The sequence below is a fragment of the Mastomys coucha genome, unplaced genomic scaffold (genome assembly GCF_008632895.1).
Source record: "Mastomys coucha isolate ucsf_1 unplaced genomic scaffold, UCSF_Mcou_1 pScaffold13, whole genome shotgun sequence".
Taxonomy (NCBI): Eukaryota; Metazoa; Chordata; class Mammalia; order Rodentia; family Muridae; genus Mastomys; species Mastomys coucha.
In genome coordinates, this window is record NW_022196895.1 from 52,951,449 (window position 1) to 52,977,291 (window position 25,843).

At 41.6% G+C, this 25,843-nt stretch overlaps 1 protein-coding gene and 1 long non-coding RNA gene across 2 annotated transcripts in view; one reads left to right on the plus strand and one right to left on the minus strand.

Annotated features, from left to right (window-relative positions):
* Window positions 1-25,843, plus strand: part of Megf10 (multiple EGF like domains 10) — a 161,469-nt gene that overhangs the window by 50,322 nt on the left and 85,304 nt on the right. Inside the window, exons 3-5 of the mRNA XM_031365731.1 lie at window positions 3,287-3,388; window positions 4,987-5,087; window positions 25,609-25,701. Of these exons, the coding sequence (XP_031221591.1) occupies window positions 3,287-3,388; window positions 4,987-5,087; window positions 25,609-25,701 (296 nt within the window). The remainder of the gene's footprint in view (window positions 1-3,286; window positions 3,389-4,986; window positions 5,088-25,608; window positions 25,702-25,843) is intronic.
* On the minus strand, window positions 11,536-16,841 carry LOC116087187. The gene is made up of 2 exons (XR_004117288.1): window positions 16,430-16,841; window positions 11,536-11,764 (listed from the first exon to the last, which is right to left on the minus strand). It is a non-coding gene; the product is annotated as an uncharacterized LOC116087187 (long non-coding RNA).

Sequence of the window (25,843 nt, forward strand, 5' to 3'; positions counted from 1 at the left end):
ATAGGCTTGTCCCCTACTGGATGGAGGTGGGTAGGCAGGAAGCATGTCAGGATATAGGCTTGTCCCCTGTTGGATGGAGGTGGGTAGGCAGGAAGCATGTCAGGATATAGGCTTGCCCCCTACTGGATGGAGGTGGGAAGTACAAGGCCTGTGGGCTTTGCCTTTATAAGCAGCAGACTAATGTCATTTGTGGCCATTCTCTGGGAACCCTGGCTATGGACCTGGCCAGTGGCCATTGTTCTGGCCAGTATTTAATAAAGCTTGCTTCAAATTTAGCTAAAAACAAGAACAACTGAAAGAGAAAGGCGGTAGGAAGATAGCCCAGTCAGTAAAGGGCTTTCTGCACAAGCCTGAGTCAGGCCAGATCCCAGCACCCATGTAAAAAGCTCAGTGTGGTGGTCATGCTTGTGTGGACACACAAACACAGCTCTCACCCCAAAGGGAGTAGGCCTTTATTATGGAGCCAAATCTGAGTGATCATGGGCCAGGGATCCACCAGATTTAGGCTCCCAAGGTGGAAACAGTCTCAGAAAGCTCGTACTGTAACAGAATAAAGTAAGTCACAAATCAGGACATTAAAAAAAGTACATATGGTAGAAATATCAGAGAGGCAGGTTGTAGCTGGGTGGAGGGGCTCAACTATAGACCTTCGATGCTATCAAAAGTATTCTTAGTTCTTCTTCTGGGGGAAGAGGATTTTGTTAAGTTACTAAATCCCAAAGATTGTTACGAGTTTATCAGGATCTTAGGTCCGACAGAGGTGGACAATGAGTGGTGTTTTCTGGGGCTAGTGATAGCCCAAGAGAAATTGCAATGAGGTTCTGGAACTACAGTCTTTCAACCTCTCTACTGTCGCCAAGGTTTTAATCAGTCAATCAAGCCATGTAGACAGCTTCCTTCCAGGAATGTTTGTTCACACTTACTGGGGAGGCAGAGGCAGGAGGATTGCTGGGCTTACTAATAGCCAGCCTAGCCTATCTAGAGATCTCTGAGCCAGTGAGCGACCATGTCTTAAAAAAGACAAGGTATGTGGATCCTGAGAAGGGAGCCCTTAGGTTCACCCTTGTTCATACACTGTTGATACACACACACACACACACACACACACACACACATACATGCACACGCACACACACACACACATGTACCCACAAGTGCACAGATATCACCTTTGCTCTCCAGTGTGTACAGAACTGAATGCCATAGCATGCCCTTCACAATTATCTGGGAACCCTGTGTTGCATCTAATTCTAACAAACTAATTTGGTTCAAACAAATCCCCATTGTAGATCCTGATAGAGCAAAGGTTTGCTTTTTTTTTTTTTTTTTTTTTTTTTTTTTTTTTTTTAAATCTTTTCATTCCAAAGCACCTGTGGCAAGTGGCTCCATTTTTCCTGGAGGTGATGCAGGCCCACAGCTATGCATAGGTCTGTGCTCAGAGGGATGGGAGAGAGACATAATAATGTGGCCTTAAGATTCAATTATTTAGGAGTAGCTGACTAGGAGGGCAGACAGGCTGCCAAGGGAGTCTCAGCATTTACACTGTGCAGAGCTCACAGTGCTGTTGGGGACCCAGGAAAACACTAGGAGCTTAATGTGACATGTCATCCCCAGAGCACAGATATTTTAGCAGAGGTTTCTCTCTCTGGCTTTGCGCAAAATGAGTCACCTCACGCCAACAGGGGCTTTGCAGTTGAACCTATGTCTTTGGGGAGTAGGAGGACCTTGGTGATGATTTAGAATAGTGTACATTAGAGATTCTGGGAGGGCATCACCATGCTAGCTCTGGTTATCTGTCTAAAATGTGATTAGGCGGGACCCAGCGCCATTGGGATTACCTGAGGCAGGTCACTTGCTTTCTCAAATTACAATCCTGCCTTCTTCTAACTCACCGATCTTCTCAGAGGGCCTAATATTTCTTGAGGATCCTTAAATATCCCTAGGTATGACACTTCAGCACGGCAAAGAATGAAATATATATATATGTGTGTATATATATATATGTGTGTGTGTGTGTGTGTGTGTGTGTGTGTGTCTGTGTGTGTGTATAAAAGTGTAAGTAGCAGGATTATCTCGCATATCTCCCATTGACACATAGGTATAAAACAATCACCAAGACCAGTTTGAGATCTACTGTTTGTGAGGTCACCATTGGTCAACCTGTCAACCAGGCCTCCCTCTGCCTAAGCTGAATTCTTCCTGGTAGAACTTCAGGTTAGAAGTTGGAACTTCTTGTCCATTATCATGTTGATAATTTTTGTTCATTAAACTTAGACTATTGATTTCTCTGTGGGTGAGCCAATGATGCTGGTCCATTTTGGTTTTGTATAGATTTTAAGGGAGACCTAAAGCAAACGGGGCAAACCTTTTGAAAAAGAAAATCCTCCGGATTGTGTTATACGCTGGAGCATGCAAAGGGCTTTCAAATTGATAAGTGTAGAACCAATTCGGGTGTTCCTTCTATTTCCCTTCCCCAGGCTGCAGGACCTCATGTGATTACTCTACCAAGAAGGTGTTAGTGGAGTGTAACGGAGAACAGAATGTTTACTAGGTAGCAAGCTCCTGGCATGATTGTTCCAGGCTATTAGCTTAGCCTATTTCTGTACTTATAATTGAGTTTAAAGAACTCATGGTAGCCTTTATTTTTATGTAGTATATTCTCTTCTGCTGCCTGGGAAGTTGAGCCAGCACATGAAAGCCAAATGTTACAATTGTTCTGATTTTTTTTTTCAAAATAATCACTGACATGTAGTCCGTTCTGAATGTGGGGATTGTCTCTCTGCTGATTAACCTTGTTTGTCTGCCGACTTATGGTGAGAACTTTTCATGAAAGGTCTTTGTCATGCGTGGAACCCTGGGATGAGAGCAGTGAATTAAGTATAGAGAGACAGTGATGTATTTTGAAGTTTGGGACTATTATTGTAGTGTGAACAGGAGAAGGGTGTCTGCTGAAATGTGTAATGTTTTTTACATTGCTTGTCTCCCACATTGCTGCTAATATCTGTCCTTGGGCTGTGTTAGTTCAATCAAAACACCTACGAAAACAGGAGTCTTCTCTATCAAAAGCCAAGATGTATGAGAGCTGGGCATGTAGGTTTAAGGCGTGATTTCAATCCCTAGGACTGCCGAAAGAAAAAAAAATCAGTGTGGTGTTGCAAATGAAGATAATTTGGCCTCTGTTTTTTGTTTGTTTGTTGTTGGTTTTATATGTGGGAATCATATTACTAGTATAAAAATGAAGTGGAGGACCGGCCGCTGATTTCCTGGCTTTCCCTTTTCTTTTCAGCTACTCGGTGACCGTGCAGGAGTCTTACCCACATCCCTTCGATCAGATTTATTACACAAGCTGCACTGACATCCTGAACTGGTTTAAATGCACGCGGCACAGGTAATGGATGCTTAGGGTGTTTGTGACCCTGACTGTGCGGAAATGGAGTGTGATACAGTCAGAGATACCAGCTACTTGAGGAAGAGCATCCATGAACCCAGTGAGCAGTTGTGGAGAGCTTTGATCCCAAGCTCAGGGGACAATGAAAGGCTGACATAATCCATGACCTTTGTGACTTATGGTCTAACTACAGGTGTCACATCTACTGTCCCTCCTGTGCTTAGAAAAACCTCATCCAGCTCCATTATAGAGGATGAATGGAAGAGACACTCTTTTTTTTTTCTTTTCAAAAATTTATTCTTTGAGAATTTTATACAGCATATCTTTTATTATTATATTTTCCCCATGCCCCTGTTTCTCTTAGGTTCTACATACTTGGGTTCACATTATTTTTCTTTCTTAAAAAAAGAAACAAACAAAAAGAAGGGAAATCCACTTAAAAGCATGGAGTCCAGTGAGCATGCGCAAGAGTCCAGTGAGCATGCGCAAGCCCTGCAGCGAGGCTCAAACCAGGCAAAATCCCGGCAAAGAGGAGGGGGAAGTAGGCAGAAAGTCCCACCCCTAAACAAGAAGCTGTTTGAAAAGAGTATCTGCAGAGAGAGAGAAAATCAGTTGTCTTAAACGGAGTGGCACTGGGGATATCGAGCAGCCTCCAGGGCAGGCCCCAGGCTCAGGACTAGCTTGCCAGCAAAAATTGGAGGCATTTTCCCCATCACCATCACCAGATCCCTAGAAACTCATGCCTCAGGGTCTGATTCTAGTTTGATGTCTGACTCAGTTTATGTTGAAATTGAAATAAGATAGGCTATCTATGACCCATGAGGACACAGAGTCAAAAATATTAGTGCATGTAATGAAAGGGAACTCTGCTACCTTAATTCTCTTAGCTAAATATTTATAGGATCATGAATTACCGAGTGAGTGTGCTACCTGCCGTATGCTTCTTTATTAAACAAGCTTTACAAACTCTTATCTTCTCACACTAGAGGGGGAAGTTCCTTGAAAAGAAAGTATACTGTTTTGCTTGCTGCCACGCCTCCGTTCCTAAACCTAGTATAGCGCCTGCAATATACTAAAGCTTGAGAAATGCGTGTTTATGTGTTGAACCAGTAGACGAACGATGCCTCAGTTAAATCAGATGATAGCATTCGGTGCCTCAGTTAAATCAGATGATAGAATTAGTCTTCTAGTTTATGGTAGGATGACACTGTGCCGAATGTTAAGAGAATCTATGACATCTCCTTCTGAAACATGAGAGAATGATGCCTATGAAAGTAGCCTACACTTTTCACATTGTCTCAAGGTAGTCGAAGTAGAGAATTCACAACGTTTTTGAGGCCTTGAAGTAAAGTTCAGATGGGCTGGATTGGGGAATCCTCTCCAGCAACTTAGTAATAAACTATAATAATCTTAGTCAACCCTGTACTCTATGTCTCTTCTTCTTTTGAAACATTTGCTTTTCTTACCTTTATTGCAGCTGATAGTCTTATTATTATTATTATTATTATTATTATTATTATTATTATTATTATTGTAGAAATCATTCCTTGTTAGCTTGTCAATCAGAGCTAATGGCACAATCTTCTTCCTTCAAACAGAATCAGCTACCGGACAGCCTACCGCCACGGGGAGAAAACCATGTATAGGCGCAAATCACAGTGTTGCCCGGGATTTTACGAAAGCCGAGACATGTGTGTCCGTAAGTAAGATGTCCGCCCTTTGAGCTGTTTGCGCATGTCCAGTGCTGCTCTGCCTCTGAGGTGGGGACCTCGGAGATGGGGTGATTGGAACATTCCCCTTTGTTCCCGTCTGCTTGGGCCCTGCAGAAAGCATTAACTTTGTCTGCAAGTCCTATCAATCTCCAGATGAATATTGCTTGAGGAGCAAATAGCTGTCCAGAAGATGCTGCAAGGCTGGGTGTGGCCGCGTCAACTGGTATATTAAGCTGGAAATTGGTTAGGAGTCCCTGGACTGAGGTCACAGGAGAGAACAGAAACCTAGCTTTCCCGCTGCAGCTACCTTCTGAAGGGGCCAGCGTGGTCTTTTTTTTCTCCTTGGTCATGGAAAGATGAAGGGATTGGATCCAGGGCACAGAGGGACACAAGTACATTTTTAACAGCAGTTTCCTTCCCTGCAGCTTATCTCCTACTTGATTCTGAGGCATCTGAAACCTGGAGTTTATAACATACTTCAAAAGATTCTTGATCTCATGGGATGTTGTCGCAGTGGAGGTTTCTTGTTACTTTGCATAAGACACTTAGAAAGAGATCATGGAAAACTAAAGCATTGTTGCTCAACGTGTGACTTCTGAGCTGAGGCACTGATGTTGGGGGTTGGGGGGGGGCGCAGACAGGGTTCTGCTATAATCTGGAGGCAGTGGGGATGCCTGGTCTGTCTGGGTTGACAGTACTAGCTCCACCAAGCACTCAACTGGGTGGCCTCGGATTTATCATTGGTACCTCTGTGAGGCTCCTTGTTGGCTCAGAGGGGATGGGGACTAATCTGTGCCTGCCAATCTCCATGCAGACATCAACAGCTCCTCAACTCTGGTTCAGAATTACCACTATATCTGCTGACATATGGTCACAGAAAACACAACACAGAATCAACAAAAAGGAAACAAAAATATAGAGCACGTGGCTCTGGCCTCCAGTGAATGTTCTCTGAGAGCATATCATTATACTGTAGATATTTCTAAACTAAACTCATGTGACTACATACACGACTTCTGAGTTGTCTCTACTGTGAACTGTTCCATAAGCCATCCTTGTGGTTAAAAATGTCTTCAGTTCCTGAATCAGTTAAGACTAAATTTCTGGAAGTTGAATTTCTAGGCCAGGGGGTGTGCATATCTGGAGGGTTGGTTTCCAGTTTACAGGCACACTATAAGGAAGTGAGAGAATTTGCCTGTTAGCTTATACCCTGTGACAAGTTCCCTTCGTAATTTGCATGTCTTTGATTAATGAGGGCGGTGGGTAAGAAAAATTACATGTTTGTAATCAAACAGGAATAATCAGGAACTGATCTCGGCAGCTTCAGGGGATGAGAAGCTGTCAGGAGAAAGACCAAGAATACAGAGCTGGGGTGGAAGCCTGCCTTACTGGCTGGGCTGGCCATCTTCCAGGGATGTGGGTGACATGGTTTTGATGCCCTTAGTTAGGGTTCAGCCTAACCAACACAAATGTCAGCCCACACCGAGAGAGTAAGTATGTCTGTGTCAGATCATAGGACTCACGAATAAGTCCACAATGCTGTTGGTCTGCACAGAGCTTAGGGTTGATTGCTCAGGCCATATTGTTGGCCATCCCTCCCTGCCCCAACGGAATGCTGGAGTGCAGGACACGAGCCCCCATAGGCCAGCTAGTGTGGGAAGAGTGGACCCAAGCATGGCCAGTTAGAGTACAGCTCAGTGTTTCATAGCCACAGCTGCAAACCTACTTCGTCCATCTTGCCTGGAAGGATGCTGGCAAAATATCAACATTTCTCTTCTACAAGACTTGTATAATGTGCTCCCTGGGCTGTGTGAATGGCAGTTTTAGGGAATGACAGTTTTAGCAATCACTTTTAAAATTCTTTCTCTAGGCTTTCTTAGCTCACCTGCTATCCCTATAGGCAGAAAACACTTAAAAAAAAATATGTTAGTATATTTACTCAGCTCACTATATGCTCTCACTGGCTTGGGAGCCACTTGGTTTCTGTTGTTGTTGTTGCCGCCATTTTTGTTTGTTTTGTCTTGTTTTATTTTTTAAGGACAGTTTGCATTGATCAGCTGCAATGGCTTATTTCATTGCTGAATCCCCAAAGAACTTACTTCTCTCTTGGTTGAGATGGAGGATGCCTTTCAGTAACGGTCTACACTCTATATTGCTGGGCTAGTTAGGTACCATTGTGGAGATATTAGGGAGAAAGAGCTTAGTATTCTCGACTCTGCTCTCGTGATTCCTTCCCAGCAGGTCTTGCTGCCAACCAGGTAGCATGGTCATCATTTGTAATGGTTTCCAGTTATAGAAAGGAGCAGAAACAGCGATTAGTCCTTAATTCAGGCTAAGCAACCTTAACTAAGTCAATGAACTATCAGCTTACACGGAAGGCAGAATAGGAATTTTTCTTCTGCATTTCCAATCAAATTTCTTTCAGGTAACTGAAAAATCTCCTCCAGGAGAAATGATTTCAGGTATCCCAGGCTGGTCTGGAACTTGCTATAAGGCCTTGGATGACCTTGAACTTGTGATCCTCCGGACTCTACTTCCTGAGTGCTCAGATTACAAGCCTGAGTTACCTTGCCGAGTTTATGTGGTTTATATAGTTTTGGGTATCAAAACCAGGGCTTCAAGGAAGCTAGATCAGCACTCTCTCAACTGAGCTACATCTACAGTCCTAAAAGGACATTTTGTATTCTACTTTTCCATGTAAAGGAATTCATTGGCTTTCCTTTGTTTGTTTGCTTGCTTATCACAAATATTTTCCCCTCTCCTTCATAGGAAAAAAAATCAGATTCAGTAAAAAGTGTTCAGAGCAAAGATGGTTAAAGTTAGCATGCACTGATGCACTGATTGTCTGTGGTATAAAACCCAAAGGCTGGGCTCTGTGATTACATGCTTATCTGGGAGAGCTATGCTCCTTTCCCTTAGGGAGTTTGTCCTAAGTAGTTTTTAATGTCTTCAGAATAACAACAGATTAGTAGTTATCTCAACCGAGTATTTATTCTGGGCCAGGCATATATGGTATCGTTGTACTAATTCCCCCAAATCTCACCAGGAGACAGATATGATCGTATGCATTTTGTAGATGAGGAAACCAATCAGGTGGTGGTTGGTGGTGAGAAACTGTGCAGTATATATTCTGAATGTGGAATGAGATACTTCATCCACACAAAGGAAAGTGGCAGGACAGCTGATAAGTGGAGGAATGTTACCTAACTGTCATACAGTATTTCTCAAGAGTGGCTCAGTGGCATTATGGTTACATGACCTCAGAGATATCGAAGAAGCTGACAGACAATTTTGCCTTTGAAAACAAAGTCGATTAATTCGATTCACAAATTAGATTCTGGCTTTATGTTCATCTCCTTTTAAAGCGACTAAAATGGGCAAACATTCTTCTCTTTTGAAGTTGGGCTTTGAAAAGGTTTCCGAGAACAAAGAACTTTATGGATATTGTAACAAATGTGGTGATTCTGTCTGTGTCTGATGGGTGGTAGCTCAGGGACACATAGATGTGCGTGGGGTAGGATGGGCTTTTCAGAAAGCAAATGAGGGAGCCTTGGATCGTGCTCCTCCTGTTTCAATGCTTTGAAGGTTCAGAGGATAAGACTGGAAGTTCAGAAAGCACAGAAACTTTTTAGTTTCATATTCATAATGGGCATAAGCCTGGCGTTTAGCCTTTGTGAGGATTCTCACCGAAGGCCTCTCAGGATGTGGCTCTCCTACCATGTTTACCACCAATGGAAGCAGCAGAGAATGTCAAAACACACTTTTCATTCTGCCAGCCAAGGGAAGGGATCTCCGGAGAACAATACTCTGTTTTCTTTGTGTTTGGAGCACAGTGAGAAGACCTTCTTTGCTTCAGAAGGGAATGAATAGGTGGATCCTCTGGGAAGGCTGTGAAATGCAGACTCTAAGTCAATAGGTTTGGGCTAGGCACAGATTTATCTGTTTCTACTGAGGGTTCGAGGCTGTGCATCAGTCACTGGTCCATAGAACGCACTGAACAGTTAGACTTCTGCTAGAAGACAGATGAATGTCATTGAGCAAGGAGAGCCAAGACAGAGTGGGGAATGGTGTGAGTACAACCTTTTCTGAAAGTCTGGTTGGGAAAAAGAAGAGATAGGAATCTTTTTTTTCAGAGAAAACATTACTAAGACATGAAGAAATTTGTGACCCTGAGAATCTATTCTGTTCATAAGTCATGATGAACTTTTAAGTTTATCCATCTTTGGGTCGGAATTGTTGTTGGATCTGATGTCTTTAGTCATTTTGATATGGACAAATCTTCATCTTAGTGAAGAAATGCTCAGGGAACAAATATAGTTTTAATGTATGTGTGTATGTAGAATTGTATGTGTGCCTGTCTTTGTGTATGTATGTATTTGCATAGGTATTATATATGTATGTAGATACATGGTTTTTAAAATCACATAACTGATATCTTATAAAAATGCTATTGATCACAGTGTCATGTTCTTATACTTAATTACATGCTCAGTCAAACATATGCCCATGCATTTTTATAACACAAACCAATATTTATGTTTGTTATGGTCTGTGGTTTTTAACTTTAGGTTGATTAATACCATGGTTTCATACATTGGTCTTTTTTTTGCTCGTTTGTTTGTTTGTTTGTTTTGTTTTTTGAGACAGGGTTTCTCTGTATAGCTCTGGCTATCCTGGAACTCACTCTGTAGACCAGGCTGTCCTCAAACTCAGAAATCCACCTGCTTCTGCTTCCCAAGTGCTGGGATTAAGGGTATGCGCCACCACTGCCCGGCTCATACATTGGTCTAAATGAATACATGGGCATTATAATTATGAACCTGAGTTTCATTCATGTCATTGCCCAAGTCAAGATTGCCTTCTCCTTAAAGCTACAAACTTATTTTTTCACTGTTTGCTGAAGTTTTTAAACTCCAGAGAACACGGCTCACATGCTATCTTGATGGAAAATACCTAGTCCATTACCTTCACTAAGATCTATCTCAGATACATTATACTGTAGACACATCATTTCCTACTATGTTTCAAATAATATGCATAGGTTGCCTCAGTACTTTGAATTTTATAATTCCTTCTTAAGAAAAAATTTTTTGTCTAATAACCACAATAAATTGTGGGTTTTTCTCATTTATTTCCTGTCTTCTATGCCTACGCATGCCTTCTAAATGCCAAAATATCAGTTCCATTTTGAAAAGCCATGGATATTTTGGAAGTGAGATCTTAGCTTTTGAGTAGTTCTGTTAGAAACTGAAGAAGCAGCAAGCCACTGTTGATGTCCTTTAGGTTTTGTCTGTGTTATAAGTTAGCAGTGTGGGATAGACTGGAGAGAGGACAGACTATTTGGTGCCCAATTCTTAACTGGGCTACTTTGTTGACTAGAAATAAAGACTTAAACTACTTCAGGAGAGATGATAATTGGTTGTATCTTTGAAATTTTTTCATAAGATATTTTTCAGAGTGAAACAATGTTGTCTTTATAAAACACTAGAGAATAAAAACAGTCACTCATATGTTGCAATTTCTTTTATATAGAACACTACATTTTGCCAGCTCTTTACATCCAAAACAAATTTAAAGATTTATACCATGTAAACACTTTTTTGCACATGGTTTTATTCATTTACATTATATAATGGATATATTTCCCAAAAGTTAAATCAAATCTAGTAATTTTGTCATTAATTTACACAACTAATAAGATATTTGTTTTATGGTTGAATTATTTTATTGATATGTAGTAACTTTAGCTTCTAAAATAAATCATTTTATAAATGATTTTATATCATTTTATATATATATAAATATATATATTTATATATTAAATATATATATTAAATATATATATTTTTTATATATTTGTATCATTTTATAAATATTTCTGCAGACATGAGTAGTTCATAAGACAAATTATGTTGAGTAGAATTTCTGGGACAAAAATGATACAGATCTATTTTGTATAATTGTAATAAAATGCCAGAGTCAGGCTGCATTATAAAGAAAAGAATTTTATTTAGCTCACAGTTCTGTAGGAACAAGAGTATACCATTGTTTCTGTCCTGGGGAGGAGTCTCTTGGCTTTGTCACATGGTGTGGGAAGAATGAGTGTGGACCAGACAGGTAGGTAGAGATTCTGAGCTTCTATAACAATCAGATTGGTTTTAATAAGAAATACACTCAAGAGAACTAATCAGGTTCCACAAGAAATAATCCTCCTTGAGGCACACTTTGGCCATCACAAGGACCCCTTATTAAGCCCTATAGCTTCAAGATTTTAAAGCTCATCATCTAGAACTGACATCTTGAGGACCAAGCCTCTTTAAGGGGAATACACATCCGAAGCCTAGCAAAAGGTATGTGTATTACATCATCCAGGATTTGATTTGGCTATGAGGTGCCCGATGGTGGCCAATCCAATAGAGAAAAAACATTTCTACCTTTTCCATCTACTATCTCTAAGGAAGGGGTAGTCTTTATTTTTATGTACTACAATTGAGCCTCACATATCAATCTAGTTTCTGAAGAGCTGATGGAAGAGGCATGAGAAGAAAATCACACGGCAATGAAGCTGCCTCCGGAGTCATGCTGGAAGTAGGCATATTCCATTCCCTGTCACATACTCATGGCAAGACTTTAGTAGTGTGGGTTTACCAACTTGCGAAGGCATCTGTGGGAAGAGGATAGTGGGTTTTGAAAGGCAAAGTCAAGAATGATCTTACCCACATATTCAACACTAATATGATTTGATATAAACTGCCAAAATCTTTTCTGGATTACAACCATCTACATGTCTTCTCCCCCCAGGAATGCAAGATGGTGTCCATCTTTCCATAACACCAACACTTAAGCAATTTTTTTCATAATGTTTGGGGGAAAAAAACAGAGCCTTGGTTTATTTTTGCATTTCCAAATTATGAGTGATGCTGACCTCTTTAAAAGTTATTTTTATTGTCTGTTTTCTGACTTAAAGGGCTAGAGCAGAATGGGAGATAAAGAGAGGCTTTGTCTCTCAGAGACTTTGTTGTCTAAAAATAAAGACTTAAATTACTTCAGAAGAGACGATAATTTGTTGTATCTTTGACATTGTTTCTTAAATTATTTTTGTCTCCCAGAAAGAGTGGTTAGATCACCTGGGAATAGTACAAAAGGAAAGAAGACTAGGACGGTTGGGGGCTGGTAGAAATGACAGTTTGAGGCTATGAATTGGGCTAACACATGCCCAGAGCTGAAGCCAGCAGAGGCATGAGGCCTCCAAATTCCTTTAAGCTCATCATCTTAATGGACACACTTTGTGCACCCCAACTGTGATGGTTTGTATATGCTCGGCCCAGGGAGTGGAACTATTAGAAAGTGCGGCCTTGTTGGAGTAGGTGTGTCACCGTGGGCGTGGGAAATAAGATCCTCATCTGAGCTTTGTGGAAGTATTCTGCTAGCAGCCTTCAGATAAAGATGTAGAACTCTCTGCCTTGCCTACACTGTGCCTGCCTAGACACTGCCATGTTCCCACCTTGATGATAGTGGACTGAACCTCTGAACCTGTAAGCCAGCCCCAATTAAATGTTGTCTTTATAAGAGTTGCTTTGGTCATGGTGTCTCTTCACAGCAGTAAAACCCTAACCAAGACACCGACTTTCTACAGGGCCCCCTCTCCCAACAACCTTGACTGTCTGATGCCCCCCTAGTAATGGGTACTCAGGATAGTCTCTTGTCTCCTTTCTATGCTCTTTACCTTGAACACTGAGGATGATCTATGATCCCATGTCAGTGAAGTGAGGGGAGCTCTTGGTCCAACGGAAACACAAATGTGTAACTCATGCAAAGGATTCCAGTGTTGTCACCCCCAGAGAACTGTAGCTCTTTCAAGAACATTTTGGAATAAAGAAACCTTTGAAGCTATTCTAAAGACCTAATTATTATCTCCATTATCATTCTAGGAAGATACGCTTGTTGCCACACACCACTGATCTCAAATCACTTCTTTGGTAAACTGGAGAGGGTCTATGGGTTTGGTTTCACAGGACTTGGAAAAGCTCACAAGTGGCACATTGACAGCTACCCCTTCGTGGGAGGAGACTGGTAAATTCAGGCATACATCACTCAGATGTTGTCCTTGGCTTCATTTTGGCTGATGACAGAACATAGATCGTTGTAAGCCCAGCGGCCTGCAGCAGAATCATGAAGAGATAAAGAAAATGGCCAGGACTCCCTTCCCAGTTCACTTCCCACTCTCTGTGGTCCAGATGCCTTGTGTTTCCCTATTGGGTGCCGCTGAAAAGGAGGAGACCCTTCTGAAAACTGTTTCTTCTGGGGGAAACTTAAAGGCTGTTATCCCATCCTCTGTAGATGGAAGTCCAGTGTTAACTTGAGTTAAAGCTGTAATAGGGGCTCTCAGGTTTGTAAGGAGTTCTGAAGGGAAATGTCTGAGATCTGGCTTCTCCCGCTTTTCACTTGCGGGCCAGCTCTCAGAGCATCAGTTCCCATGGATGTGCTCTCTTGTCTTTGGCACTTGTTAAGAGAACCTGGGAACCGTAAATAAAAAGCCCGAACTCCCACACACTGATCTCTATATGATTTCCTGTTCTGAGCAGGGAGGAGTGTGACAATTGATTACCAGAGCAGTGAATAAATATTCACAGTTGATTTTAACTTGGCCAACTTTATGTAAAACTAAACTGGCTGTAGGCACACGGGGAGCTGGAACTTGTTGTTGTCGTTGGTCTTTGTATGAGAAAATAACTGTAAAGATGAACTCTGCTCTAGTTTAAGTACCTTGCTTTAAAAAAGAAAGCAAAAACAAAATAAAAATAAAAATATGTGTTTTAAAGTGTTTAGTAGTTTCTAGATGTATATATTTAGGATGAACCAGTTTTCTTTATAGAACCTAAAGAACACATTTTATATTTAGAAACAGCCAAGGGGAAAGAAATAGTTCATACTTTTAATGGAAAAATAAAACCGGGTTTTATACAAAATAAAATAAAATAGGCGATGGGCTTTAAACTGAAACACTGGGGGTGAAGGCTAGGAACACCTGCAGTTTACTTACTCAGGAGTCATTTCCTTTCAAGAGACAGATGTCCTTTGGAGAGCCACAAGTGGCTATTTGTCATGTGACACATAATTCTTTTCCCCTACCCCAGCCTCTTCTTTTGTCCTGGGATATTAAGTTATATTAGACTGGAATTTATAAAAATGTCCCCCTGTGGGAGAATAGGTGCCTCTCTTGGAAGCAGCTGTCGGGAACATGGTATTTAGACAGAGTCTGGGATGAGAGGAAGCACTGGTTGTTGATGGGTGAGCCAGGGTTACAATGGGTGGCCTGTGTGCTCTGTAGTTTCAGTCTCTGAAATTATCTGGCCTAAGAGATCGTTGATCTATTGGAGAGGTGTCATGGAGATATCAGTTGTCCCAGTTAATCATGCTATCTAAATCACCTGCTACAAGCTCTGCTTGCCGTTTAATTGATGGTCCTATTATCTATTTACCAGACTAGCTCTTGTCTCCAGGACAAACTAGCTGCATCTGTGAAAGCCAGAATATTTACCACTTAACTCAGGATAACAGTCTACACTTTTGTCAAGTGGATGGAAAAATATACCCAACATCCACCCTCTGACATATTGTCATCCCTAAGGAGGGTTGTATTGAGAGAGAGAGAGACACAGCAAGCTTCAGTATGGTGACCAACTGGGTACGGCTTGGAAAAAGAGCTGGCTTGGATGCTAGATCACCTCTCACCTGCTTGGTGACAGTGAATGACACATTTCATCTTTTATCCGGGTTTTGTGTGACTTGATCTTTTTTGTTGTTGTTGTTAACTGCTGCTGCACAGTTTCGAACCCAGGGTTCTTAGACTGATGAGAGCCCTGGTTTGGGGCTAGGAAGACTCAGCATTTGCCAGTATTGTTTAGGGAGAGAAGAGCTCTCCTGCTCTGTAGGCAAGAACTGAAGGCCTCTTTTTGAAGTTGAAGGCAGGCAGAGCTTTCAATTCTTGAGTTTGTCTGAGTCTCACAGGCTTAATTCATAGTTTCGATCTTGTTGAGCATTTCCAAAAATTCTGCTGTTTTTAGACTCTTCAGCACACCCTTTTGAGGAGACGTGAGCATGAGGCCATCAGTTTAGGCTGGCCTGAGACAACCACGAGATGGTACGTTCCTCAGTGTAACAACTACCCATCACGCCCCTCCCGCCACATGCAGTGGATTTTTTTCATGTTTCCATAGGGACCCTGTTCTCCGTTGCTATGGAGTCCTACTTATTTCAGAGGCACCTACTAGAAAATGCAGGAGAAGCCTTTTGTCCATACACACTGCACCAGCAGAAATTCCAATTTTCCCACACGCCCACTGGAAGCCACTCTTGGATTTTCTAGTTGGGGACACTGCTCTGCTAGGAGTGAAGACAGGATCTGATCTAATAAATAATGCAGGGGGTACTTTGTTGTTTTCCTGGCTGTCCAGTATTTCCCTGGTACTTTGATTGTTATAAATAGAAACTATGAACTTAATCTTAAAGAATTCCACTGTGAATTCAAGATAGACTCAATGCCATTGTGATGGAAATCTTGCCTGCTGCTCACTCTGCCAAAGAAGCTTGGCTTTAATGTCCTGAGGAGACTGCTAAGGGGAAACAATGCTAACTTGCCTCACCTTTGGGAAGTGAGTTTCTGAAATTGCAGTCTTTACAGGGTAGGTAGAATGTTCACTGGCCTGATAATTTATGCAGCCTCATTGAGGGAAGAGAAAATCACGATTGTAAAAGTTCGGAACTAAGAGACAATTCTGACTGGACTCCTGCTCAAATCTTTTTGGGAAAAAGTCATTTAAAATGATATAAAAACTGTGTTTGATCTAAGCAAACAGTCACACAACATTGACATGGCCAGGTGACAGAGTTGCCTCTCTCCCCCTCCCCACAACTCCCCCCACCCTGCCCCCTAGTCTGGTTTAGTGACTGCCAGCGTTTTTACAGATAATCCGGTGGTAAACCTAAGGCATCCATCTGAGCCACACGCACTGCACAGACTTTTCTTTTTTTTCTTTTTTTTTAAATTTCTTCAGGTGTAGTATTAAGACTATCTGAAGTTCTAGACTTAGTCTGTTTTCAAGATACATGATTCTGCTAAAAGCCTTGAGAGAACTCAAAGTTCCAAGAATTTCTTGCTCAGTAAGGGAAACTTCTCTGCCAGGTCCCAGACGGACCCTAAACTGAGTCTCCCTGACCAGCTGGGCCACTGGGGTGGCAAAGATCCTAACGGAAAGGATAGTCGAGTGAGGACACAGGTGGATGCTTATGCATCCAAACAGCAGTGGAGTTTGTCTGGTAAACTTACATGGAACTGTGGGCATGAAGAAAGGGACTCCAGCGGAGATGGAGCTGTCCCAGGAGAACACTGGCTTCCAGAAATTGAGTCTTGGGTGCTGCTATCTGTATAGTTACATGTCCCTCATGTGAACGATGGACTGCTTCCCCTGTAGAGCTAGCTCATTGCAGATCATTTAGGAAATGCCACTGGTTCTATACCCTTTCTCTCCCCCATTTTCGTGGGACTTTCATTAAATGTGTCCTTTGACAATTTTATACATGTATATAGGTCATTCTGAACCCTGCTGCCCCACCTGACCTGCCTTTGACCTCTTTCAGCCCCTCCCCCTCCCTCAAGTCCCATTCCCACATTCGTGTCTTTTAGTTTTGTGACCTGTCCTGTTTGACAAGAGCCATTTGTGATGTGCTTTAGTGCTAGCCACTGCGTCCTAGTGGGGTCATCAGTGGACATACAGCTAAGGACAGTGGTGCTTCTCCTAGAACCCATCAGGGACCAGTGGTTCAGTAAGAGGTGGTAGGGTTCCATGAACACTTTCCCCATCCACAATTGACTGCTGGCAGGCTGTTTGGGGCCATGTCAGTTTAAACAAAGCAACCATCATAAAAGCTTCCCTAGAGTTTAAGACCTCTTTGGTCATAGGTTTTTTATTTATTTTATTTTATTTTATTTTTACCACATTTACGCTATCAGATATGAGTTCCTTCTTGTGGAGTGGGCTGACAAATCTAATCAAAGGGCAATTTGTTACCCCTACAACAGTTACGCCATAATTGTACCAGTGGATCCCCTACAACAGTTACGCCATGATTGTACCAGTGGATACATTTTCCCTGGTGGGTTGGTAGATACCCTTTCTTAAGGACTACTTTAGCCAATTACATCCTCTGGGATGCTTGCAGTAAAAGGCACATCTCAAACTTATTTAGCACGGACTTCCCTCCTCCATCAAACAACTCAAGAAAGGGAAAGCTTTAGCCAAGTTCACAGGTATTACAGTCATAATCTTTCTACAGCACTGGCTTTACTGACAGAAACAGTGTTGTCTGGACCTTCTTCCAATCTTTGAATTATTATCAATAGATGTATGTCATGGACAACCATGGCTTACCAAGATGTCAACATGTATGCATATAAATGTAAAAATCTGAATCAACGTATGAACGACTGCTCTGGTGGGGTTGAACCTAAAATTAAGAGGGAAATAGCAGTTAAGCTTAAAATGTGACCTTCAAAGAATGAGAAATCCCTTTGGTTTTTTTCATTTTTTGGCCTTTCCTGATGTTCTATAAAGTTGGCTGATGAGTCCATGGCCAGATAATCTGATTACAATTAAGGTTTATGCTTTCTCCTTTTGTATTTGTTTTTGTATCTAGTGGTGTGTGTGTGTGTGTGTGTGTGTGTGTGTGTGTAGGGGTTGCTACAATGTGCACATGCTATGTGGAGTCACATGTGGCGGTCAGAGGACAGCCTTTGGGAGATGACCCTTTCCTTCCTGCATGGGTTCTGGGAACAAACTTAGATCCTCAGGCTTGTATGGCAAGAAGTTTTACCTGGCTAACTCCTATTTTATTTTATTTTATTTTATTTTATATTATTTTATTTTATTTTATTTATGTAGAGTCTTGATGCATTACCTAGTCTGGCTTTGAACTCACACTCTCAGTGAACTTCCTGTCTCAGCCCCTTGGGTTGCTGGGACAGCAAGGATATACGTCTGTATTTAGCTTGTAGTATAGAATTGTGTCTAGTTATGTATATACTGTGTCTTTGATTTGGGGATTAATAGTACTGGCTTGACTTTCTTATGTGACAAAGGAGACTGAAGACTACTGCACTTTCTCAGTTCTCTGGGTCATGTCTGACCTGTAGTATTCCTCTAACATCTGTCTGTCTGTCTGTCTGTCTATCTATCTATCTATCTATCTATCTATCTATCATCTATCTATCTATCTATGTATCTATCTATCTATCCATCCATCCATCTATCTCTCTGGTCCCCAAAGGCATTTTAGTTGGTGTTCTATGTAGCTTGTTTGTTTTTTCTTTTCTTTCTCTCTTTTCCTTCCTTCCTCCCCTTCTTTCTTCTTCCCTTTTCTTTCCCTCCCTCTCTTCCTCCCCCACCTCTTTTTTCTTTCTCTTTCTTTCTTTCTTTCTTTCTTTCTTTCTTTCTTTCTTTCTTTCTCTCCCTCCCTTCCTTTCTTTCTTTCTCTCCCTTCCTTCCTTCCTTCCTTCCTTCCTTCCTTCCTTCCTTCCTTCCTCCCTCTCTTTCTTTCTTTCTTTCTTTCTTTCTTTCTTTCTCTCTTTCTTTCTTTCTTTCTTCCTTTCTTGGTTCTTGTGGGACATTCTAGTAGCCAAGTTCCTCCTGCTTGCTTGATTTCTCATTTTTGAATAGATTAAATTGCCTAATTTACACATTTTCCTTAAGGTATCCACACTATAAAGCAAAAGTTTCAGACAAGGAAAGCGACTAGCTTGTATTAGTTCTTGATTCGTGAGCATGAGGACTTGATTTATTCCCTACCAGGTAAAAATGTAAAAGGAGAGTAGAGATCTGGAACTTTGACATATGGGTCTCAGAGTCCCAAAACAAGGTGTCCACAAGTCACCACTGAGGGTGAAGAGGACAAGGATGGAGAGTGAGAGAAGTGTCAGCCCAGCCATGTCTCACTGCCTTCTTAGCTTTCCCCAGGACTCGCTTCACTTATGAATATCTGATTCAGATGCAGAGGCTGGGAGTGTACTTCAGTCAGGTGAACTAGGGCAAATGCCATGTGGTGGAAAACAGGTCTGAAATGCCCCATGTCCCCATGATGAGGGGTCAGGCCAGGAGAAATGCCTTTCTAAGAACAAGAGATGCTGGTGTGCTCTTCTGGTGGCAGCAGCACATGTTTCTCATCGACGTAGATGAGACAGAGCTGGCAGGGCTAATCCACGTACCTTCCTTCTAGTCCCTTCTCTAATTGTGAGGAAATTTTAAATCCTGCTTAGAGTGAGTCAATGTGGGGTTGTGTCATCAGACATGCTGGAGGCTGAGTCGTTAGGAATGTCAACTTAGCAAACTAGAGTTTAGTCCAGCTCTGTTGCCTTTCTGAAACAGTGGCTCACTAGGCTCATATTACTGGCGTCTTTTATTATCAGCCTAAATGGACCAATGTGAGAGTTGTGGCCAAACATCCATAATGCCTGTGTAAGTTCAGAACTAAATGCAAACTCCACTTTCAAGTAATGAATAGGATTATGTGCTCCACAGATGGCCCTTTTAATCCTTCCACAGGCTTCACTGCAACTGTCTGCTTCACACAAGTTTTTGGCTTTGTTTTTCCCCCTTTAAGTTATTTGCTTCATTGAGGAAAAGCTTAGGAGAACATCACATCGTGACACTTCTCCAGGTACGTTTCTTGAGAGGGTTCAGAACCAATGCCTTCACAAGCATTTCCATGAGCCCTCACTGGAATTGCAGGACTGGGAAGGTAGCTCAACGTCAGAGAGCCTGCCAGCTTCACTTCCTGGCGTCGCGGAAGAAGAAAAATTAAAAAGAATCTCACAAAGCATGGACACATTTAAAAGACAGTCCAGATGTTTCATTCCTTCCCAACACCTTGCTATATAAAGTTCATGGATCCCCATTGGAAAGTTCTCTTCAAGTTGAGAGCTAAGTTTACATAAAATGAATCGCACATGTTTAAGTACAAAAATCGGTAAGAATTGACATCATTGCTAGAAAGTCATGCAACCCTCACCCCACTCGTAATAGTGAGCCTACTCTTGAACGCCCTCCATTCGGTCTTCTCTTTCCTCTCCTCCTCTAGCAAGCATCCCTCTGCCTCTGAGCTTCTAGGCTGGCTGTGTTTGTAGAGCCCTGTGTTCATTCTAATGTCTTATTTCTTCCATCAAGCATACCGAATTTAAGATTCATCCATCTCATTGGATACATCATTAGCTTGTGTCTATTTATTGCTGAGTAATATTTTTATATACATCATCTGCAATTTATCTGCCCTTTCACCTGTTTATGGATGTGTAGATATGTTCCATCTTACTATTATTTTAAAAATGATGCTTGAAAAACTGGTGCACAAGTGTTTCGTGTGGCTTTCCCTTCCCTTAGGCAGTATCTGGAATGAAATGAAAGCATTGACCTTTGGACATAGGTGTTCAAATGTGCTTTGTTTGTGACAGCTCAAAACTGGAAACACCCCAAATGTCCTTCACCATTTTGAGGACGTTCTGTCTTATTTTGATGAACAAATTACCATTACTATATGACCTTCATTGCCTCTGAAAATAGCCTTCTCTCTAAAATTATCTTTAATATTTGTATAATTATAGTAGATTTTAAAAAATTCATTGTTAGTATCCTCATTGGTGTTTGGTCAACTTAACGCAAGATAGAAAAATCTAAATCAAAAAAATGTCTCTGTGAGATTGCTGATAGGCCAATCTGTAGGGCATTTTCTTGATTCATGCGTTGATGTGGAAGAGCCAAGCCCACAATGAATGTCATCGCCATCAGTGGGCAAGTGGTCCTGAGTTGTTCAAGAGAGTAGGCTGAGCACGCTGTGGAGAGCAATAAGGGGCGTTCCTCAATGGCATCTCCCTTGCCTCAACTCCCGCTTCTAGGTTCTTGCTTTGACGTCTCTCAAAGATGGAGTGTGACCTGACAGTTGTAAGCTGGAATAAACCCCTTTCTCTCCAAGCTTCCTTTGGGCATGGTGTTTTATCACAGAAATAGAAACACAGCATTAAGTCTTTTAATGCTTAGTGCATTTTGTTATATATAACATGCAATTTTTATAAACATAACATTGTATTATTTCTTGCTTTTTTTTTTTTTTTAAAGTCTCAGTCTATGTGCGATGTTTGGAGCATTTCACACAATGGGATTAATTACTCTTGTTATCAGGTTTGCTTTCTATGTTCTTCCCCTCCTCCGTTCTCAGGTTTTGTTTTGTTTTGTTTTCTGTTGAATACTATCCACTTGTATATCCTCTCTTTTTGTTTATAAACTATAACAGTTTTTCTGTTTTGTTTGTTTTAGGGCTGACAGCACCCATACTATTTAACCATTCTTAATTCTAAGTTAAAGTTATACTTCCTCATACCATTTGATCATAGGCTTGCATGATCCATTTACTTCAAAGTCTAGTAGAAACTATGCTCTTATGAATCTTTCTAACAGAAATGGGTCCTCAAGTCATCCTGCTAACATAGAAGCTTTGTAACACACACCTGGAAGATCTTCCAAAGAGAGCCAATTTGCTAGTTTGGAAGCAGGTTGAGAAGAAAACACAGATACAAAGAGAAACTCAAGTAACTAGGGTTTGGATGTGTTGCGAGGATGGCTGACGGTATTCATTCATCCATGGGAATAATTCGGAGTGAAGAATTATTCCAAGGTCCACTTGCTTTTTTTCCCTCTCTGGTTGTCAGCTATGTTCTGAAAATCCAGCTGTTTGTCGCTCAGGCTATCAGGAGGGAGAGGGAGCTGGAGTGACCACTGGCTGAGTCTGTTTGACTTTTTGTCTCCATGGATACCACATCATTCTGGAAAGAAAACCAAGAAATGTGGTTGATTGCTGGTCACTCCTGTGACCCTGGTGTGACAGAGATCCTGTTAATAAAACAGGAGGGAAGAATAATTAGCAATGTCTACCAAAGACACTGCTAGCAATGACTCTGCACCTGTCCTTAAGGGACAGGGAGACACTGTAAGAGTGGACAGAAAGGAATTTTGTGCATTGAAATTTTTCTGTGATGTTTATTGCATCCAGAGTTCAAAGCACCTAGTGTGTTCTTACCTTCTCCATGATGGCTATCCATCTAAGGCCACTATGCTTAAAGCCTTCTGGTAGCTATGGAGTAGTGTTTCCGAACACAAGAAATAAGTCATGTGGCTGTGGGGTGGGGTCCTAGGAGGAGGAATTGCAAGGCAGCTACTTCAGGCCACTTTTGCCTGTAACTGTCCTGAAAGTGCCCACTTGAGCCTGCAACTGTTCTAAAAGTGTCTATGTTAGCCTGTAACTGTTCTAAACGTGGTCATTTTTGCCTATGTTCTAAAGGTGTCCGCCTTAGCATATAACTGTTCTAAATGTGTCCTCTTTTGCATGTAACTGTTCTAAAAGTGCCCACTTTAGCATGTAACTGATCTAAAAGCATCCACTTCATTAGCTTAGATATCCCCTCTGTCATGAGATCTTCCTCGATCTTATTCCAGTTGGAATTAGTTAACATCTTCCTCTACCTCCCACGGTACTTTCTATGAGAGCCTTTGGAGAGATAGTTCACATCCTATATAATTTACAGTTCAGTTATGACACTGAGTCTAGTTTTCATATTTTCAGAGCTGTGTGCCATCACAGGACCAAATTTTAAATATTTTCTTCATCTCAAAAATGCCTGTATTGTCCGACATTTACCTAACCCATTAATATATCTTTTGTACGGAGTGTCCTATTTGGACATTTCATACGAATAGAATCATTCAGTATCTTCTCACAGTCTCCTGTTGCTCCTTGCTCTACAGACCAAGAGTTCCAGGTTTGCCAGATCCTGTCTGTTTCCATGATTCCCAATCTTACCTGGCATTCCTGCTCTTCTGCATCTCTTTAAAGAAAGGAAAGGGAAACAAAGATGTCAAACTCCTGGGCACTTATTTTCAAGAGATACTTTGACCAAAGTACCAGAGCTGATTGTATCATAGGACAAGGATGCCTCCTCTGTACAGATATATTTGGGCTGTACAGGCATCTTTAATCTGCTCATTCTTCCTTGTGCCCTGTATCCATCCGAAGAGTCAATCCAAAGGAAACTAAGTAGCAGAAGAGAAAACACTGCGTGGTGACTAAAGTGCCCCAGCATTTACAAGTGAAAGGAATGAGGCCCACAGCATTAGTGATGGGATTTGAATGGATTTAGGAAGTGAGGTTGAAACAGGAGCCTAATTAGAAGATTCCAGGGTCACCGTGTCAGTCCTCACCTGTCCACCAATAGACAGGCTGTCCGCAGCTCTCACTTCAAAGACTTGGCCTGTTTGTCTCATCTGTGTGAGAGAAATATGCCTTGGCTGTGTAGCCTGATGTACTCCCAGCTGGATGCAGGCTGTGGGTAAAGGTTCACCTTATATCTGGGCTCAGAGAAAGCTACTAAAAAAAAAATGGAGTATGTATTTAATGATTTCCTTTTTAAGGGTTGAGGAAAAAAATATGAGAAATTTTGTGCTAGGGTGCTTTCTCTCTCTCTCGCTCTCTCACTCTCTCTCTCTCGCTCTTTCTCTCTCTCTTTCTTGCTATGTGTGTGTCTCAAGACATAAGAACATAATTTTAAATAGCTTTAGTAGCTTGGGGAGGAAAATTTGCTCAATAGCTAGGTGATTTAAACCTAAATGCTATCAGTCCTTAAGGCAAGTACGACCAAGCCTTCTCATGGAGGCACGCTTATGATGGCTACCAGCATTTAGATGTAGGGGTCCTCTGGAGATGCTACTCTCTGTCACAGCGTGTGCAGTATAGAGCTTGCTGTGCGCAGTCACCCCACTTTCCCGTGCATTTTAACTGGATCTTGTGTGCTTAAGGACAGCAAACTGCTGGCTTCGAGAGCATCCATATCTAAATTTAAACAAATAACAGGAGCGAGCTGTACAACTTCACAAAGGAATGCCACCTGCAAGGTCACACCTGTGCATAGAGATAGAAGGACGCTAATCCTCCCGTGGTTCAGCATACTTTGATGTGTAACTTGACAGCGTATGTTACATACTGGGAGGGCCTATCTAGAAGCCATGCGCAGTTTCTGCTCTTAATTACGTTAAAGGTGTAACGATTCTAAATCAAATATTACAAGATTGCCAAGTGCTTTTGTGGAATTCTGGTGTCGGGAAAGTGTACTGTGGCTTAGAACCCCATGCTCAACAGGCCTGATATCCCAATGACTCAGTTACTAGTGTAATAAAACTTATTCTGGTGGCAGTAAGTCCTCTGTGGCCCTCGGCCTGCAGGCTTTTGTCTTCCTTTGGACTTTCCAAGGTCTCTCTCTGCCCCGCTGTCCCAGATCCTGCACCAAACAAAAAAAGTCTAGCTCTCTTTGTTTTTTTTGTTTGTTTGTTTGTTTGTTTGTTTTGACCTCTGGCTTTTGCTTCATCCCAAATAACTCTTCCCATGACTCTTCATGCCTGAGGTCAAGACTTTCCAAGTAACCATCAAATGAGTCTCATATATTCATTACAGTCATCTATTACAGATTCATAATTATTCACATATTTAAATATATACTACATATACATGATATCAAATAATTATAAATAAAGTACATAAAAGAATAGTTACTGACATGTCTCTCATTGTATTGTGTGGAAAAGCAATTTAAAAATTACCATGGCTCTAATTTTTATGAAGAAAAATAGTACAAAAAAAAAATACTAAAAACAACCACAAAAGAATGCTACTCGTGTGCACAGCTGGAGATGAGACTTACTTACATACTGACAGTTTTTAAGGTTAGTCAGCAAATGTATTTCACTTTTCTAGTAGTATAATTTAATCAAATGTATCTACACGCAGAGTTCCATATTCCATCCTTAAGTAAAATGTAAGTCTAAGCTCTTTCCATCACCTCTCACAATTACTTATATATCTCGGTATTTTAGAGACTATGTAATGTGTGTGTGTGTGTGTGTGTGTGTGTGAGACGCACAATGTGTTTTCCACTCTGCTCTGTCATTGTGCATGCACAAAGGAAGGTGACCATTGTCTCTGGTGACTATATCATATACCGGCAATGGCTTCTTGGCCCATACTGCCACTGTTGGAGTCCTCATAGCTCGCTTCATGCTTTGCTTCTCCACCTACCCTCTTGCCAGCAGCAGGAGGATCTATTTGGGACCCACCAAAACAGTTTTTAAAGTGCGGATTAGGCAGTTCCCCTTGATACTGCTCCCCTAATCTAGTGTGAAGCAGAATTAAACAGTTGAAATGGAGGAATTTACTTGGAAATATCACAATAAGAGGGGGAATTGTTTGCTTATACGGTAGACTCTAAAAGGAACTGAGGGAAGGATTGAGGAAAATCGGGAAGCATGCGTGTTGTTTTTAAGTGATATGTGAGCCTAGGATGTGTAACAGCTGTGTTGTTGTTGTTTTTCTGTGCCAACGTCCTTGGTTTGATGGATTTCTTTTTTTCCTCTCTGACAGCTCACTGTGCTGATAAATGTGTCCATGGTCGCTGCATTGCTCCAAACACCTGTCAGTGCGAGCCTGGCTGGGGTGGGACCAACTGTAGCAGTGGTAAGTTCCCACCTGCCATTGTCTGTCTCCGCGTGTTGTTGCATGGGCCCATTTTCTGTGGGTGACTCTGAGCCAACGTTTCTGTCTTCCCCCCAAGCAGAGGGTGGTGTGGGTTGCAAATCTAACTCATTCATACGGTTTC